The sequence below is a fragment of the Osmerus eperlanus genome, chromosome 19 (genome assembly GCF_963692335.1).
Source record: "Osmerus eperlanus chromosome 19, fOsmEpe2.1, whole genome shotgun sequence".
Lineage (NCBI taxonomy): Eukaryota > Metazoa > Chordata > Actinopteri > Osmeriformes > Osmeridae > Osmerus > Osmerus eperlanus.
This window is the reverse complement of record NC_085036.1, coordinates 13,152,330-13,167,431: the sequence shown is the minus strand read 5'-3', so window position 1 is coordinate 13,167,431 and position 15,102 is coordinate 13,152,330. Positions and strand designations below refer to the sequence as shown.

General features: G+C 40.8%; 3 protein-coding genes across 3 annotated transcripts; 2 read left to right on the top strand and 1 right to left on the bottom strand.

Moving 5' to 3' along the window:
* Positions 1–317: 317 nt before the first annotated feature.
* Positions 318–1,253, top strand: LOC134040138 (putative gustatory receptor clone PTE03). Its single transcript, XM_062486385.1, has one exon. The coding sequence runs from the start codon at positions 318–320 to the stop codon at positions 1,251–1,253; it is 936 nt and encodes a 311-aa protein (XP_062342369.1).
* Positions 1,254–2,595: 1,342 nt separating this feature from the next.
* LOC134039458 (olfactory receptor 52D1-like) lies at positions 2,596–14,516 on the top strand. The gene is made up of 2 exons (XM_062485340.1): positions 2,596–3,565; positions 14,483–14,516. Exon 1 carries the CDS (start codon positions 2,596–2,598, stop codon positions 3,535–3,537), a length of 942 nt encoding a protein of 313 aa, XP_062341324.1. The 3' UTR covers positions 3,538–3,565; positions 14,483–14,516.
* LOC134040072 (olfactory receptor 5J3-like) lies at positions 10,791–12,157 on the bottom strand. The gene is made up of 3 exons (XM_062486297.1): positions 12,017–12,157; positions 11,087–11,749; positions 10,791–10,955 (listed from the first exon to the last, which is right to left on the bottom strand). Exons 1-3 carry the CDS (start codon positions 12,155–12,157, stop codon positions 10,791–10,793), a joined length of 969 nt encoding a protein of 322 aa, XP_062342281.1.
* Positions 14,517–15,102: the final 586 nt, after the last annotated feature.

The window sequence follows — 15,102 nt, the reverse complement described above, 5'->3', positions numbered from 1 at the left end:
ATATATTATGCTATTTGGAGGTGAGATTATCTTGCAATTATTAGGCTACTATGTTCAAGGACGTTTTTATTTTAGTTTAATTTAAAAAAAAAATATATAATTTATTATCATATACTCACCAAATATCACGGCTTGAATTCTAACATTTTGGGCTATCTGCAGCATTGGAATGGTAAGTTATTTCAGCAATAAATGTTACAGTTGCCGATGCATAAGAAAACTTTTATTATGACCACGCTATATTAAAACTTTGCAACGTCACTGCAATATTATATATGTTCCTTCTTTTGATCTTTCCCACCTGTAAGGGATGACAGATGGAGAACTACACTTATAACAGTAACCTGCTTCTCCTGGAAGGATTACAGGTCACCCAGGAGTCCATGTACCCTGTGTTTCTCTTCTTCCTCTCCTCCTACATCTTCATCATGGCCTCCAACATAGGCATTGTGGTGCTCATCTTCATAGAGAGAGCTCTGCACCAGCCCATGTACCTTCTCTTCTGCAACCTGTCACTCAACGACATCATCGGCAACTCCATCACAATCCCTCGGTTACTGATTGACTTGTTGGCACCTTCATCAGTGCACTACATCAGTTATGCCGAGTGTGTGGTACAGGCCTTTGCAACACATATTTATGGCACCACCTCTCACACCATACTGATGATCATGGCCTTTGACAGGTATGTGGCCATCTGCAACCCCCTACGCTACACCACCATCATGAGCACCAGGATGGTGGTCAAGCTGACTGTGTTAGCCTGGGGTGCAGCTTTCCTCCTGGTTGCCATTCTGCTGGGTTTGACCCTTCGCTTGAACCGCTGCAGGACATTCATATCTAACCCTTTCTGTGACAATGCCTCTCTGTTCAAGCTCTCCTGTGAGGATGTCTCCATCAACAACATCTACGGGCTTGCTTTCACTGTAGTTCTGTTTACCTCCTCTATAGGCAGTGTGCTGGTCACCTACACCAAGATCACAGCAGTCTGTCTGATCAATCAGAACAAGTCCATGAACAGTAAGGCCATCAGGACATGTGCCACACATCTGGTTATCTACCTTGTCATGCTGTGGTGTAGCTTTGTCATCATTATACTGCATCGCTTTCCCAAGTACTCCTACTACAGGAAGATTGCTGCTCTGCTCTTTCATATAATCCCTGGCAGTCTGAATCCAGTCATCTATGGGGTCCAATGCAAAGAGCTACGCAAATACATTTTTTCCTCCAAGAAAATCTCCCCAGTATTTTGAGAACTATGGAGGTTCTCTTATGAAATAATGATGAAAGTGTAAATAATTAGAAAGGAAAGGATATGAAAATGATAAGTTAACATGCTTGACAGTAAGTGTCTTCAAATAGCAAGAAATACTAACGAGACAAATGCTTCTTATAAAAAGTTGTATTTTGAGTCCTGAGGAGTTAATAATGTTTATGTGTCACTAAAACTGTGTCAAAAAAACACATCTCCGCTGGAAGATTAGTAGGAAAAACATAGTAGACAACATGCGGGACATTACCATAATGTTCAACCATCGATATTAATCGAAATCAATGTTTTTATGTCTACTTTAGGTTTTTTCACTTCGACTTCACTTTCAAGCTCATGTTATCGGTACTAGGTTGTGTGCTGCAACTGTTCTCACAGTCCAAAATGGCGGCAGCACTACCTTTGCGTCATCTACTGGCAAATGGTGATTTGTCAAAAAAATCAGAGCTTCGTCTCCTGTGTTTCTCTTTGCCTCTACTACCATAGAGTTGGTATAAAGTAGCCGTATAAGGTTGAATTTCTCAAATGTGTTTTATTGGCTGGATGTTGAATATATTAAGTTGAGACATTTCATAACAAGCTCTTGAAATTAGGTTGTATGAACATACGAGACACGAAGAAACCGACCATAATCCGGCCCTGTCCCTTTTATTATCAAACATATTTTCTATTAAAATTTTTGGCATTCTAAAACATATTAGGCTATGTAGATATTGATATTTTATCATTTCATTAAAAAAGAGGGCAATATTATCTTGTGTGGATGTCAAAAAAGAATATAAACTGAATAACACAAGTAAATGTGGATATGGTAAGCCTCAAATAAACATTAATCATGCATGTCTCCTGAAAAGTTTTGAACAAGCATTTTATTACAATCAATGGTCACGCATTCAGTGTTTTTAATATATGGTTTTCATGTTCAGTAATAGCCCACACATGCACTTCATTTATCTAATTATTTCATCATACTTTATTGAACAGCCTAATACTGCAGGTAAATTGTGGCACGTCAGAGGGCTGTGACAGAGGTCACGTGATACACCCCTGAGGAGCTGATAACATTTGATCAAATAAAAGGTTCTGCGATCTAGAGTCTGATCTTAGCTGGGAGGAGCTGTGTGGCAGCTTAAAGAACTTCTCTCTCAGTCAATAAGACTGTACGAGATTGTGAATTGGGAAATCTCTATTTATTTCTGCATGTACTGTCATGAAATGTATACATATTATGTTGTTATTGTGAAAGAAGCTCAAGAGATGAATTGTTCCTAAATACTGTGATGGTCTTATCCCTATACTTTCCTACCAGGTAGCGTGGAGCCCAAATGGAGAACCAGACGTATAGTGAACATGTTCTACTGCTGGAGGGGTTGTTGGTCACCAACCAGTCCTCTTATCCAGCCTTCATCCTCCTCCTCCTTGTCTACATCCTCACCATGGTGTCCAACATTGGCCTCATGGTGCTGATTTGCACAGAGAGGAGCCTGCACCACCCCATGTACATTCTGTACTGCAACCTGCCTCTAAATGATGCTCTAGGGGCAACTGCCATTGTGCCTCACTTGCTGAGTGACATGTTTGTAGCAAGTTCAGAGCGGTCTATCAGATACGTTCAGTGTGTTTTTGAAGCATTTTGTGCCCATGTTTATGGCACCACCTGTCACACCATACTGATGATCATGGCCTTTGACAGGTATGTGGCCATCTGCAACCCCCTACGCTACACCACCATCATGAGCACCAGGATGGTAGTCAAGCTGACTGTGTTTGCCTGGGGGGTAGCCTTCCTCCTGGTAGGGATTCTCCTAGGGCTTACCATCCGCTTGTCACGATGCAGGAGAGTTATCACAAACCCTTACTGTGACAACGCCTCTCTGTTCAAGCTCTCCTGTGAGGACGTCTCCATCAACAACATCTACGGGCTCGCTTTCACAGTCCTGCTTCTGGGGTCGTCTATAGGTAGCGTGACTCTAACCTACCTGAAGATCGCCACGGTGTGTGTGATGAGCAAGAACAGGGTGCTGAACAGCCGTGCCCTGAAGACCTGCACCACACACCTTGCGGTCTACATCATCGTAATAGCAAGTGGCGTCACTGCCATCTTCCTGCACCGCTTTCCTCAGTGGTCGGATCACAGGAAGTTGTCAGCCATCATGTTCCACGTGGTTCCGCCTGGACTCAACCCTATCATCTACGGACTGCAGACCAAAGAAATCCGGCAGAAAATCTACAGCATAATTCACAAAAATGAAGTGTCACTGAGATGATTAGAATGTAATTTAGATGATGTGTTTGGTTGTATATCTTTGATATGGAAATAAAAAATGAATGAGAAAAAAAAGAATGTAATTTAGAGAAATTCAAGGTATGTGATGTATGATATGTGTTGAGTCTTGTGTTGAGCTTGGGAGTCAGGGATGGAGCAGATATGCTTAGTGTGATGATGCGGCACTCCCAAGAAGTTCATTTATAAAACTGAATTTAATTCATAATACTTTTAATGATATCAGACCACTACGGAAAACATGCCTATAGTAACAATGAACAATCCTCCTCTAGTAGAACATTTAAATATTCATATTGTGTACTGTAACTATACATGGTCAGATGTATTTATGATTGTGTTTTATACTGTACAAGCTATATTTTAGTGTACTGGGGTAACTGGCCCAGGGGGGCTAGACAGGGAGATTGAGAGCGTGGATTTAATTGGGGCGCCAAATTGTCAGTTAAGAATATTTTTATATATTTCAATTCACAAAACGCAAAATAATAAATCAATGTATACATCAGTCTTCTATTACCTCTGATGAGCTAGGCTATTATTTGATTTAATGTGTTTTCTTTAGCCTATGTTATGGCATGATATGGTGTCAATTGTAACCATAATAAATTAATATCAAATAAAAATCAACATAGGCCTGTAAAAAATGTGTTTGTGATTGTTTTTATTGTAGGCCCTATGTGTTTCATCCAGTATTTGTAACCTCACCTCAAACTATTCTCGACAGAGCCGGTTGTACTGGTAGGGTTTACGGGAACTTGCAGTATGCCGCTCTTGCACCACCTACTGTCAGCTCAGAGAGGAGACTGACACATAGGGCTACCTGAATTAAAGATTAGCCAAACTATTTGTTCCATTACAGACGGTCGACAAACTGACAATAGAGAGTAACAATCTAACGTGACTTGCACTACTGTAGCACAGCAAAAAAAACTAGAGAGGGTACAATTTCTGGGGAAATTGTAGGGTGTGCTTGCTTGCTTGCGTCAGTTGCACAGGGGTCCGTTTTTTTATGACATTTTTACAACTGATATTTGGTATATTTTATATAAAAATGCATAGGGCCTACTTATAATTTATAAAGATTACATAGATTTAAAAGCATCTTTTTTTGATGCTCAGAACTGCTCTTTTTCAGAGCTCCTATCAAATTGGGAGCCTATCAATTCGACGTGTGAGCGTATTCTTTTATTTTCTGATTGATTATTTACAACTCAAAATACAAGTGAAGTGTAGAATGAAATATGATGTCTTCTCATTTCCCCTGCAAGAGGCAGCTTCATAGCTGAATCAACGAATACATTTGGCAGACCGGTGTAAAAATGTACCTAATCTCTATGACTTAAACGTCCTTTTAAGTTTTCCCTTCTCGTGATATTGCAGGCATGTAGCCTACTCATATTGCATTCATTCATGAATAAAGAACCCCCTTTGAAGATTATTCTACGACGTTACCGGCAGTAGAAGATGGAATCGCGATTCAAACAGTACCATCTGCTAACTGAAAATATGCCCCCAAAAACGTAAATAAGCTTGACATTTATTTAGTGGAAAATCGCTCATTCATAAAAAATCTCACTGGTAGCGATCATTGTCAGTAACAACGCAAAATGCGATATAGCCCTGTGTGGAGAAGCTGCCCCGGTAAATTCTACTACAGTACAGTACTAGACTACTGCTGTGTTCGTCTTGGTAGCGATTGCGTTAGTTGAATTCGATTTAACGTTCCGTTGTACGGTTTAGGCTGAAATTAATTATTAATTTTTATTAATTATTTTCTTGAACAGATTGACAAAGTTTAGGCTGTGGCAATGAAGTTCAGGTTAGTAGTCAGATAGTTTCACCTATTGAAAGACTTGATTTAAGTAAGGGGAGTGCCGAACATGTTCTGTCGCCGTTTGACTTCCTAAACAGCTGTGTACCAGTAGATGTTTTTGTAGTGTGTCTCGCGTATAGGCTACAGCATTGCAGTGAGCAACACTGGTTTGAAACCACAGGTAATGATAATGTCATCAACAAATCGTTTACTTGTAATGTAATGTCATAATAAATCCTACAACGAAAATGTATTTGTGAGGAATGTTTATTTTAACGATTGAAAACAGATGCATCATAGACCACTGTAGTATGTGTTGCCCGGGCAACAGAGGCTAATGTCATGATGCTAATGCTTCAGTGAAATAGTAGACTACCGTTTCCAAAAGTAGATGTGGGCCTACTTCCTTAATAATATCAGCTAATATTGTACATTACATTTCACAATTGTGTTTCACATCACAAAGTAAAATGAGTAAATAGTTATCACCCTGGCCTCTTTACCTGTGGCGTTTCTGCAGCTGCCTTGCAGTAAAGCTATAGTTAGCCTAGCTATCCCCCAAGTTAACAGATGCGAAACGACTGTTCTGCTACAGGTAGTCACGCGTGTTTTCGTGACGTTAGTGACGTAGTGACGTTAGTAACGTCAGTGACTGTGGCTAGCAAATTAGCCACCGTTAGCTTCACTTTTCGCCACAAAAACGTAACTTGAGCCTAAACCATGCAACGGAACGTAAATCCCAATAGAAGCAACTCAATCGCTACCAAGACGAAACTTTTGACACCTAGATTGTCTATGTAGGCCAAATATTGACTGAGTTTTAGGGGGGCGAAAATAAACAATATGCAGTTTCAAAATCTTGTTCCTTCTTGCTTTCTCTGACTGATTTTACTCACCTCTCCATTGAAGTTAGTGAGAGAATTTGAAAGGCTGCTCTCGCTTCAAGGCTCATAGCTGAAAATCTGTAAATGTGAGCTCTTTAGTAGTTACATTGGCTGAAAGAGGACAATTTTTCCTACATTTTAAGGTATAACTTGTTTCTGTAAGTTAAACTATATGAACGTTAGAGGAATTTGTTTGACAAATTAGTTGAATATCAGAAAAAGAGCAGCAAGCAGTGTGCCACTCTGCTTGCTGCTCATTCATAAAAATCAAGAAGGAGCAAACATTTTAATGTATTTCAAACTGTCATAATTCAAAATTGGCTGAACATTTGAAAAAGCTGAATCATTTGGGAATAGCTGAATGTCTTGTGAACATTTTAAAGGTTGAATGGTGTCTCTAGCTGAAAGTAAGCTGAAGTAGTTACGTTTGAAAGAGGAGGAAGCTTTTTAATGATTTGAAAGGATTTACCATTACTTTTAATGGGAGAATAATTTGCACAAAAACCTTAATGTCTTAAAAAGTATAAAAGTGAGAAATACCAAAAGTCATAGCCATCATCTCCTGAAGGAGCTGAACGTTTTGATACAAAAGTTGTAGGAATCGGTTAAAGTATGCAGAACGAGTTAAAGGCCAAAAAACGGCGGAAGAACTGAGAAGTTGAAAAGCAATAGTGAGAATGCTTAACAGCATTCTCACAACTAGAAAAGGCTGTTCCTGCGAAACAGCAGTGAGAATGCTGAAAACCTGAATGGGGATAGCTGACCATGCTAAAAAAGCTGAAAATAGTGAAAATTTAGTAGAAAGTTATAAGCTGAAGCTTCAAAGCAACCGAAAGGTATTTTTGAAAGGGGCTGGAGCAGCATTCCAACAATGATTTGAAAGGATTTACCATTACTTTTAAAGGGAGAATAATTTGCACAAAAACCTTAATATTTTAAAAAGTATAAAAGTGAGAAATTAGAAAATACCCGCAAGCTGAAATGAATTTCAAAAATGTGTGAGTCACACAAAAGAGGCAGTGTGGAAGCTGAACTGCATCATCTTAACAAAGCTAAGAGCTAAAATAGCCTACAATGTGGGAGAAGCTGAAAGCTGAACTGTTAAACAGAAGAAGAAGTAGGCTAGCTAGTCGTAACAAGAATATTATCGTTTTAACAGATTAAATTATAGTTGGGATAGTATTAGCAGTAGCAGATGTAGCCTATGCGTTTACTCGGCTTTCTTAGTTGGATTCAATGTGTTGATGGAATGAAACATACAGCAGTAGGGCCGATACAGGAAGACACGGCGACACTTTGTTGCAGAAGGATGATGGTGCAAGTTTTGTCCGTGGAGCATACAACGATTAATAAAAAAGAATCATGTAGACGTGTTTGTTAAAATGTAAGCCTATTTTTTTATGTTCTCAGGTTACATGACTGTAAATATTATTTACTCTTAGCGACACAAGAGGGCGCAAGAGCACACAATAATTAATGTGATGAATGTTCATGTATTGTATTGTGACCTAATGGACTTCCCGTACATGGACATTTTTATGCGTAACGTCTTTACTTTAAAAAAGTTAGTTCGCGATCAACCCAACTGGCAGATGGCCACATTTCATTGTTCTGAAATAAATGTCCTATAATGAGAGAAGTCGTCAGCCTCCTTCATACGCATCGTCAGCAGCACCACTCTGCTGATAAAATTCAACAGTGTTTATTGAGTAATCGCATAACTAATTACACATGTAAACGGAGTAATCGTATTATTGGCATAAACCGACAATTGCTAGTAATCGTGTTTCTCATGGTCACGTAAACGTACCAATCACCTGTGTGAGAGACTGAGTGGTGCTTGTCTGTCGTTACGGTGATGGTGCAGCTATGATTGCTAATGCGCTGAGGGCAGAGAATAAGAGAAATGTAGCTAGAATCTACACCTCAAACAAGATAACCTAGACGCAAAACTGTACGTCCAATCCAAAATATAAGGATATTTTCCGAGACCCAAGACTCTGCCGAAACCAGAGATATTCTTTATATATCTGTGCAGTCAGAAATACGACTCTACCTGCAGTTTCAAAAACGTGTTCCTTTTGCTTTCCTGGTGCTTGTTTGTTTGGTTGCCACGGTGATGGCGCAGCTGTGATAGCTAACGAGCTAGGCAGAGAGAAAAACGAACATTTACCTAGCATCCACACCTCAAACAAGTTGACCTAGACGCAAAACTATACGTCCAATCCAAAATATAAGGATATTTTCCGAGACCCAAGACTCTGCCGAAACCAGAGATGTCCTTTATATGTCTGTGCGGTCAGAAATACGACTCTATCGGCAGTTTCAAAATATTGTTTTTTCTTGCTTTCTCTGACTGATTTTACTCACCTCTCCATTGAAGTTAGTGAGAGAATTTGAAAGGCTGCTCTCGCTTCAAGGCTCATAGCTGAAAATCTGTAAATGTGAGCTCTTTAGTAGTTACATTGGCTGAAAGAGGACAATTTTTCCTACATTTTAAGGTATAACTTGTTTCTGTAAGTTAAACTATATGAACGTTAGAGGAATTTGTTTGACAAATTAATTGAATATCAGAAAAAGAGCAGCAAGCAGAGTGTGCCACTCTCATTCATAAAAATCAAGAAGGAGCAAACATTTTAATGTATTTCAAACTGTCATAATTCAAAATCGGCTGAACATTTGAAAAAGCTGAATCATTTGGGAATAGCTGAATGTCTTGTGAACATTTTAAAGGTTGAATGGTGTCTCTAGCTGAAAGTAAGCTGAAGTAGTTACGTTTGAAAGAGGAGGAAGCTTTTTAATGATTTGAAAGGATTTACCATTACTTTTAATGGGAGAATAATTTGCACAAAAACCTTAATGTCTTAAAAAGTATAAAAGTGAGAAATACCAAAAGTCATAGCCATCATCTCCTGAAGGAGCTGAACGTTTTGATACAAAAGTTGTAGGAATCGGTTAAAGTATGCAGAACGAGTTAAAGGCCAAAAAACGGCGGAAGAACTAAGAAGTTGAAAAACAATAGTGAGAATGCTGAACAGCATTCTCACTATAAATATATATGTGAGAGAATAAAGGTTGTGCTCTCGCCGATAAGGCTTGAGCACACCCAAAAATGCTATTAGGCCTACTTTGTAATTCTCACTAAACGTACATAGTGGTAACTGATTTAAATTTTTGTACTCGCTGTGATATATTGTTTTTATTATTGTTGCTTGCTTTTTCCACAGGTACACTTGCACTTATAGCGGTTCATGTTGTTTAATTGTAACTTGTTTAAATACATGCTCTTATGGTTCTTCCCTTTGGCACTTACTTTGGTTGTACTAGTACACAATGTGTGCTTCATGTTTTGGCTACTCGCAATGTTTTTGTGGCTATCTCGTTGTTATGATCAGTGACCTATGCACTTTGTAAAGCTCTCTCTTGGAAGTCGCTTTGGATAAAAGCGTCTGCTAAATGAATAAATGTAATGTAAATGTAATGTACATGTAATTATACTGTAACTTTTAAGAACACGTTAACTTTAGGAACACGTTATACCAGCAAATCATCCACATGCTAGAGGAACAATTTCTAAATTGTTAGAGATCAGAAAATATTGCTGTGTATTCGGCAGTCTACACTGTGCCAGATACACTAATTAAGCAAACCATGGCGACAGGAAACCATGGCGACAGGAAACCGTTGGAACAGAGCAAGGTCGGAAAAAAGCGATAGGCTGGTACTTCAACATGTTTTATTGTACAACGTTACAACATATACGATCTTATGGTCAGTAGCTGTACTGATACATTGATACATTGGGTGATTACAGTGCGCAGGGGAGATTCTAGCATTTCAACTGGGGGGGGGGGGGGGGGGGGGGCAGTTGTACTGTTAGAGGGGGCAGTTACATTAAACATTATTGTTGTCAAATAGTTTTCTGCATCTCTTCATACATTAACATGCAAAATGCCATGTTAATAATTATTCAGACTCTACATGTAGGGGGGCCACAAGAGGGTCCAAGCTTACTGAACGCAGTAGTGTATTGAGGATTAGGTCTAAGCATATGATTAGCACCACGTGTTCATAATTGTGTATCCCGTAGGTAAGACAGGTATGTCTTAAATTATGGCTTATTTCAGTTTTATCAGCTTATTGATGAAGATAACAGAGCTCAGGACAAGTGTCTGGCAACATGTCAGCCACAGTGATTTGCAACCATATCATCCACACAATTGAATCAACCTGCTCGACAGTGAGGACATACATGAACAAAAATGTCTCAAAATCAAGACTTTCATATTATTGATGCAACACTGACATCTGCTGGGCATGATAATAAGACAGAAGACACAATAAATCTGATCCCTAAATGGCTAAGAGTAAGTTCCCTTCATGATGTGAGATACAAAACATACGATTCAGTTTCAGCCAGGAAGAATTGTTCAACAATACCAAACATACTGTGGTTGGGTGAAGCCAGGGTTAGGTTGTGGCTGTTTGGTCAATAAGGAATGTTTTGGGGGTTAAGACAACAAGCTGTCCTGTCAGTCAGGAGAGGGTGTTGACAGTTCTGATGCTCTTCGGTGTGACAGTTCTGAGTCTGCACAAGGATCTCCTGACAGCATCTCTCAGCTCTTTGTTCCTCAGGCTGTAGATGATGGGGTTCAGTAAAGGCGTCAGAGCTGAGTAAATCATGGCCACAATGATTCGCACCTACAACATCAACACAGGTGTCAATATGCAGCCTGGAAACAGACTCAAAAACTCACACCTCAAACCAATCCTGTTGGCCAGGGGCTGTTCGCGTGCAGCCAAGAGGCCCGACTGGACAAAAAGTCACCCACCTCTGGTGAGAAGTTCCCCACGCGGTAGGAGATGTAAACGAAGGAGGCAGAGCCGTAGGAAAGGAACACCACCGTCAGGTGAGCAGCACAGGTGGTGAACGCCTTCCATCGCTGAGAGGCCGCCATCCTGGCCACCGCCACTCCGATCAGGACGTAAGACGCGAGGATGAGTACCCCAGTCCCGATCAGAGCCACCAGGGCCGAACTCAGAGACACAAGGCTGTCCACACTCGTGTTCCCACACACCAGCACCCGGACGGACGACGGGTCGCACCACAAGTGGAACACCACGTTGGGACCGCAGTAGAACCTCTGGGTCGCCATGGTCACAGCGGGGAGGGTGCAGAGGGCGCCGAACGTCCACGCCCCGAGGACGAGGAGGACGCGTACGGTGCTCGTCATGGTGGCGGTGTAGCGTAGTGGGTCGCAGATCGCCACGTAGCGGTCGTACGCCATGACGGTCAACAGAGCGCGGCCGGTCACGGCCATCTGAATGAAGAAGTACATCTGCAGGAAGCAGGCGGGGACAGAGATGGTTTTGTTTTCAGTCAGGAACCCCGACAGCATGCTGGGGATGGTTATGGAGGTGTAGACCATGTCCACGAAGGACAGGTTGTGCAGGAAGAAGTACATGGGGGAGCTGAGTTTAGGGTCGGTCCGCACCTAGGAAGACATTTGAGATGTGTACCCAGAACGACACATAATATTCGACCCAGAGGCCCTGGATTAATGTCAACATCAAAACAGTGTGTACATTGTACTGTAAATACATCGTTTTCTCCTTTCCATAAATGATTGAGGCAGAAAAAAACACACTTGTTTGGCTAGTAAAAACAGACTCTTGTAAAAACAGACTAAAATGTCAAACATCTGCCTGTGTCAAAGCTTCTTAGCAATATCATTCATAAATATAATCTTCTGTGTGCGTACCAGGAAGATGATCATGCTGTTGCCTCCGAGGATGATGATGTAGGCCACCAGGAAAATGACAAACAGGGCGGTCTGTATGTCTCCCAGACTGTCCAGACCCTGGATGATGAAGTAAGCGACCGGGACCTGGGTGCTGTTCATGCCTCCAGGATCACACACAAACTTGAGGAAGGGAGAAGAAAATTAAGGTTAATGGATTCAAAGACAAAACGTTTCAATCACACGCTAAGCCACATAGACACAGATATATTCTTACTGTATGTATGTATGTGTGTGTGTGTGTGTGTGTGTAAGTGTGTGGTATGTGTATGGGTGTGGATGGTGTGTGTAAGTGTTTGTGGTATGTGTGTGTGGATGAGACCTGAGAAAAATGAAATATCTTCCTTGGCAGTGTGCTGTATACTCTCTGTGAGAGCTCAGATGTTGTGTCTCAGCGACGCACATTTAAAGGGAAGTCAGGTAGCTATTGGTCTTTTTAGACCAACCCATTTTTTTGCAGTGGATGTTGTTGAGTTCGTAATGACTTCTTACAAATTAACTCCGTCTGGATTAACATCATCCTTAAAGATGATAATTATGAAAACATGAATCTACAGTTAAATTGTGTTTTGGGATTGGTGTTGTGATGATATGGGGGAGTCAGGTGGCTGAGCGGTGGCTGAGCGGTGAGGGAGTCGGACTAGTAATCCGAAGGTTGCCAGTTCGATTCCCGGTCATGCCAACTGATGTTGTGTCCTTGGGCAAGGCACTTCACCCTACTTGCCTCGGGGAAATGTCCCTGTACTTACTGTAAGTCGCTCTGGATAAGAGCGTCTGCTAAATGTAAATGTAAATATGCGTGTTTGTACACGAGTGAGTGATATCATTTTAATATTTTGAGCCTGGTTAAGCAAACATGTCACATTGTAAAACATTTTAAAAACAGGTGTGATGGACAGAGAGACAGATAGATCGACAGACAGACAGACAGACAGACACGAGTGAGTTAACAAACTGACAGACGTGAGACTATGGGGTGGTGGTGGTTCTGGCTCATCAGATTAGAGCTGAGGTAATTGGTGGATTTCCCAGCGGTCTGACTCTGTCCAGCACACTGACAGAGTCAGCAGAAACTCAGAGGAATCCTCAAGGTCAAGTTTCTCCCTTCAACAGTGTCTGAATGACTAAAAAAACCTTTTTCAATAAAGGTGCGAAAATGAAGAGCACTTACAGGGCCAACGACTTCTCAAAGCTACCAGGGTTATGATTCATCATGAGATTCATCAAAGGTGCTGGACAGCCACTTGGACAGAATCCAGAGGCAGCTGTTGTCTTTGAGAAGAGCAGGCGCCGGGCTTCGTTAGAGCAGATATGAACTTCAATAGACCTCAGTAGGCCTCAAATCCATTTTACTGCTAATTGGGAAAGCTTAGAGGGAGTGTGAAATGGAGGCGAGCTCATTAGGATGACTCTGTGTTTATTCTAAGTGTTTGCGGATGTGTGTGTGTTTGAGGATATGTGTGTGTGTGTGTGTGCGCTAGACGGGTCATGAGCGGCCTGTGATCTGTAATAGGTTTTTAATTAGGCAGTAAAGAGTGTTTATGTTGAAACTGTCCTATTAACCTATCACTTCAGAGACTGCAGGCTGGATCCCCGAGGTGTTCGTCTCACATGATGAGCCATTACGCCCAACACCTACAGCACTATCAACACAGACGCACACACACGCAAACCCGTGCTTGTATAGCACAGACATAACCCAGTCAGACACCCACTTACTCATGTAGAAACACAGCACTTTGTGACTGTGCGACCCCGACATGTTAGGGAACGCTTTGTCAACCACACTGCATGTTAAAAACGTTAGCGCAGGTTAGCGTAGTCCTTGCAGTGAGGTGTTATTGTGAAAAAGGTTGTAATTAGGATGTTTGTTGGGCCCAAACAAACCGACCCTTAGGACTCATTATGAACTCCACCCACCCCTCCACACAAACACACACACTTAAACTCTAATTAGTAAAGTAGTTAAAGTTAAACAGTCCTATTACACATCTTCAGGGAGAAACTGTTGATGCATTTGGAGGCTTGTTAGATCACAGGAAGATAATAACAAAACAGTAAAATAAAAACGGTACTAATCAATTGTTGCTAGTGCGTCTTATATCTCTGACATGTTAAGAGACGGTTTTACAATGAAATGTGTCAATGTTGTAGTCATCTTGTAGTGCCTAAGAGTGTAATGTAATAGAGCACTGGTGTTGTATTGGTGCAGACTACAGGCATGGGAATGTGGAAAGGAAGCCAGCTTTATAAAGGCTTTCCAAACCTCCCTCCTGCAATCTGATGCTGTACTAGTCCTCTTTTTGGGAAAGATGGACTTGAGGATTAGTGTGACTGTTAGTGTGTGTGTGTGTGTGTGTGCACGTGTGTGTGTGTGTGTGTGTGGAACAGATTACTCAGCACCAGGGAACTCGGTTTAAATCTCAGTATGAAATGTGTTGATTCTTGTGTTGAGCATGGGAGACAGGGATGGAGCAGATATGCAAAATACTTAGTGTGGTGATGCAGCACTCCCAAGAAATTTATTTATAAAACTGAATTTAATTTCATAATACTTTTAACGATATCAGACCACTACGAAAAAACATGCTTATAGTAACAACAAACAAACCTCCCCTAGTAGAACATTTAAATATTAAGATTTTGTACTGTAACTATGCACGGTCTGATGTATTTATGTGTGTGTTTTACACTGTATAAGTTATATAATATGAGAAGTGAGAGTTCACACGATGAACTATTTGTATACATTTTGTAAGGAGATCCAATAAATTGTGTTTCAAAACAAAGTGTCCCAATCATCAAGCCGCAAATGCTGTAGAGAAATTGGTATATATTTTGAGATTTGTGTACTTAACTGGCTACAAATTATCTTGCAAATTCATGAAAGGTTTTTGAAACACGTTTTATTATTTTTGTGTACTGGGGTAACTGGCCCAGGGGGGCTAGATACCTCAATAGGAGTTCACAATGGTCATTTCTAGAGGGACAGTTTCCCCTAACACACTCCTTCAACATATTACTACTTTATAAAAAATGTATACAGC

Excerpts from the sequence above, each read along its gene's own strand:
- LOC134040138 (XM_062486385.1), top strand. The coding sequence starts at position 318 with ATGGAGAACTACACTTATAACAGTAACCTGCTTCTCCTGGAAGGATTA.
- LOC134039458 (XM_062485340.1), top strand. The coding sequence starts at position 2,596 with ATGGAGAACCAGACGTATAGTGAACATGTTCTACTGCTGGAGGGGTTG.
- LOC134040072 (XM_062486297.1), bottom strand. The coding sequence starts at position 12,157 with ATGAACAGCACCCAGGTCCCGGTCGCTTACTTCATCATCCAGGGTCTG. Across the intron at positions 11,750-12,016 it reads ACAGCATGATCATCTTCCTG|GTGCGGACCGACCCTAAACT; the intron begins GTACGCACACAG and ends ATGTCTTCCTAG. Across the intron at positions 10,956-11,086 it reads TGGGGAACTTCTCACCAGAG|GTGCGAATCATTGTGGCCAT; the intron begins GTGGGTGACTTT and ends TTGATGTTGTAG.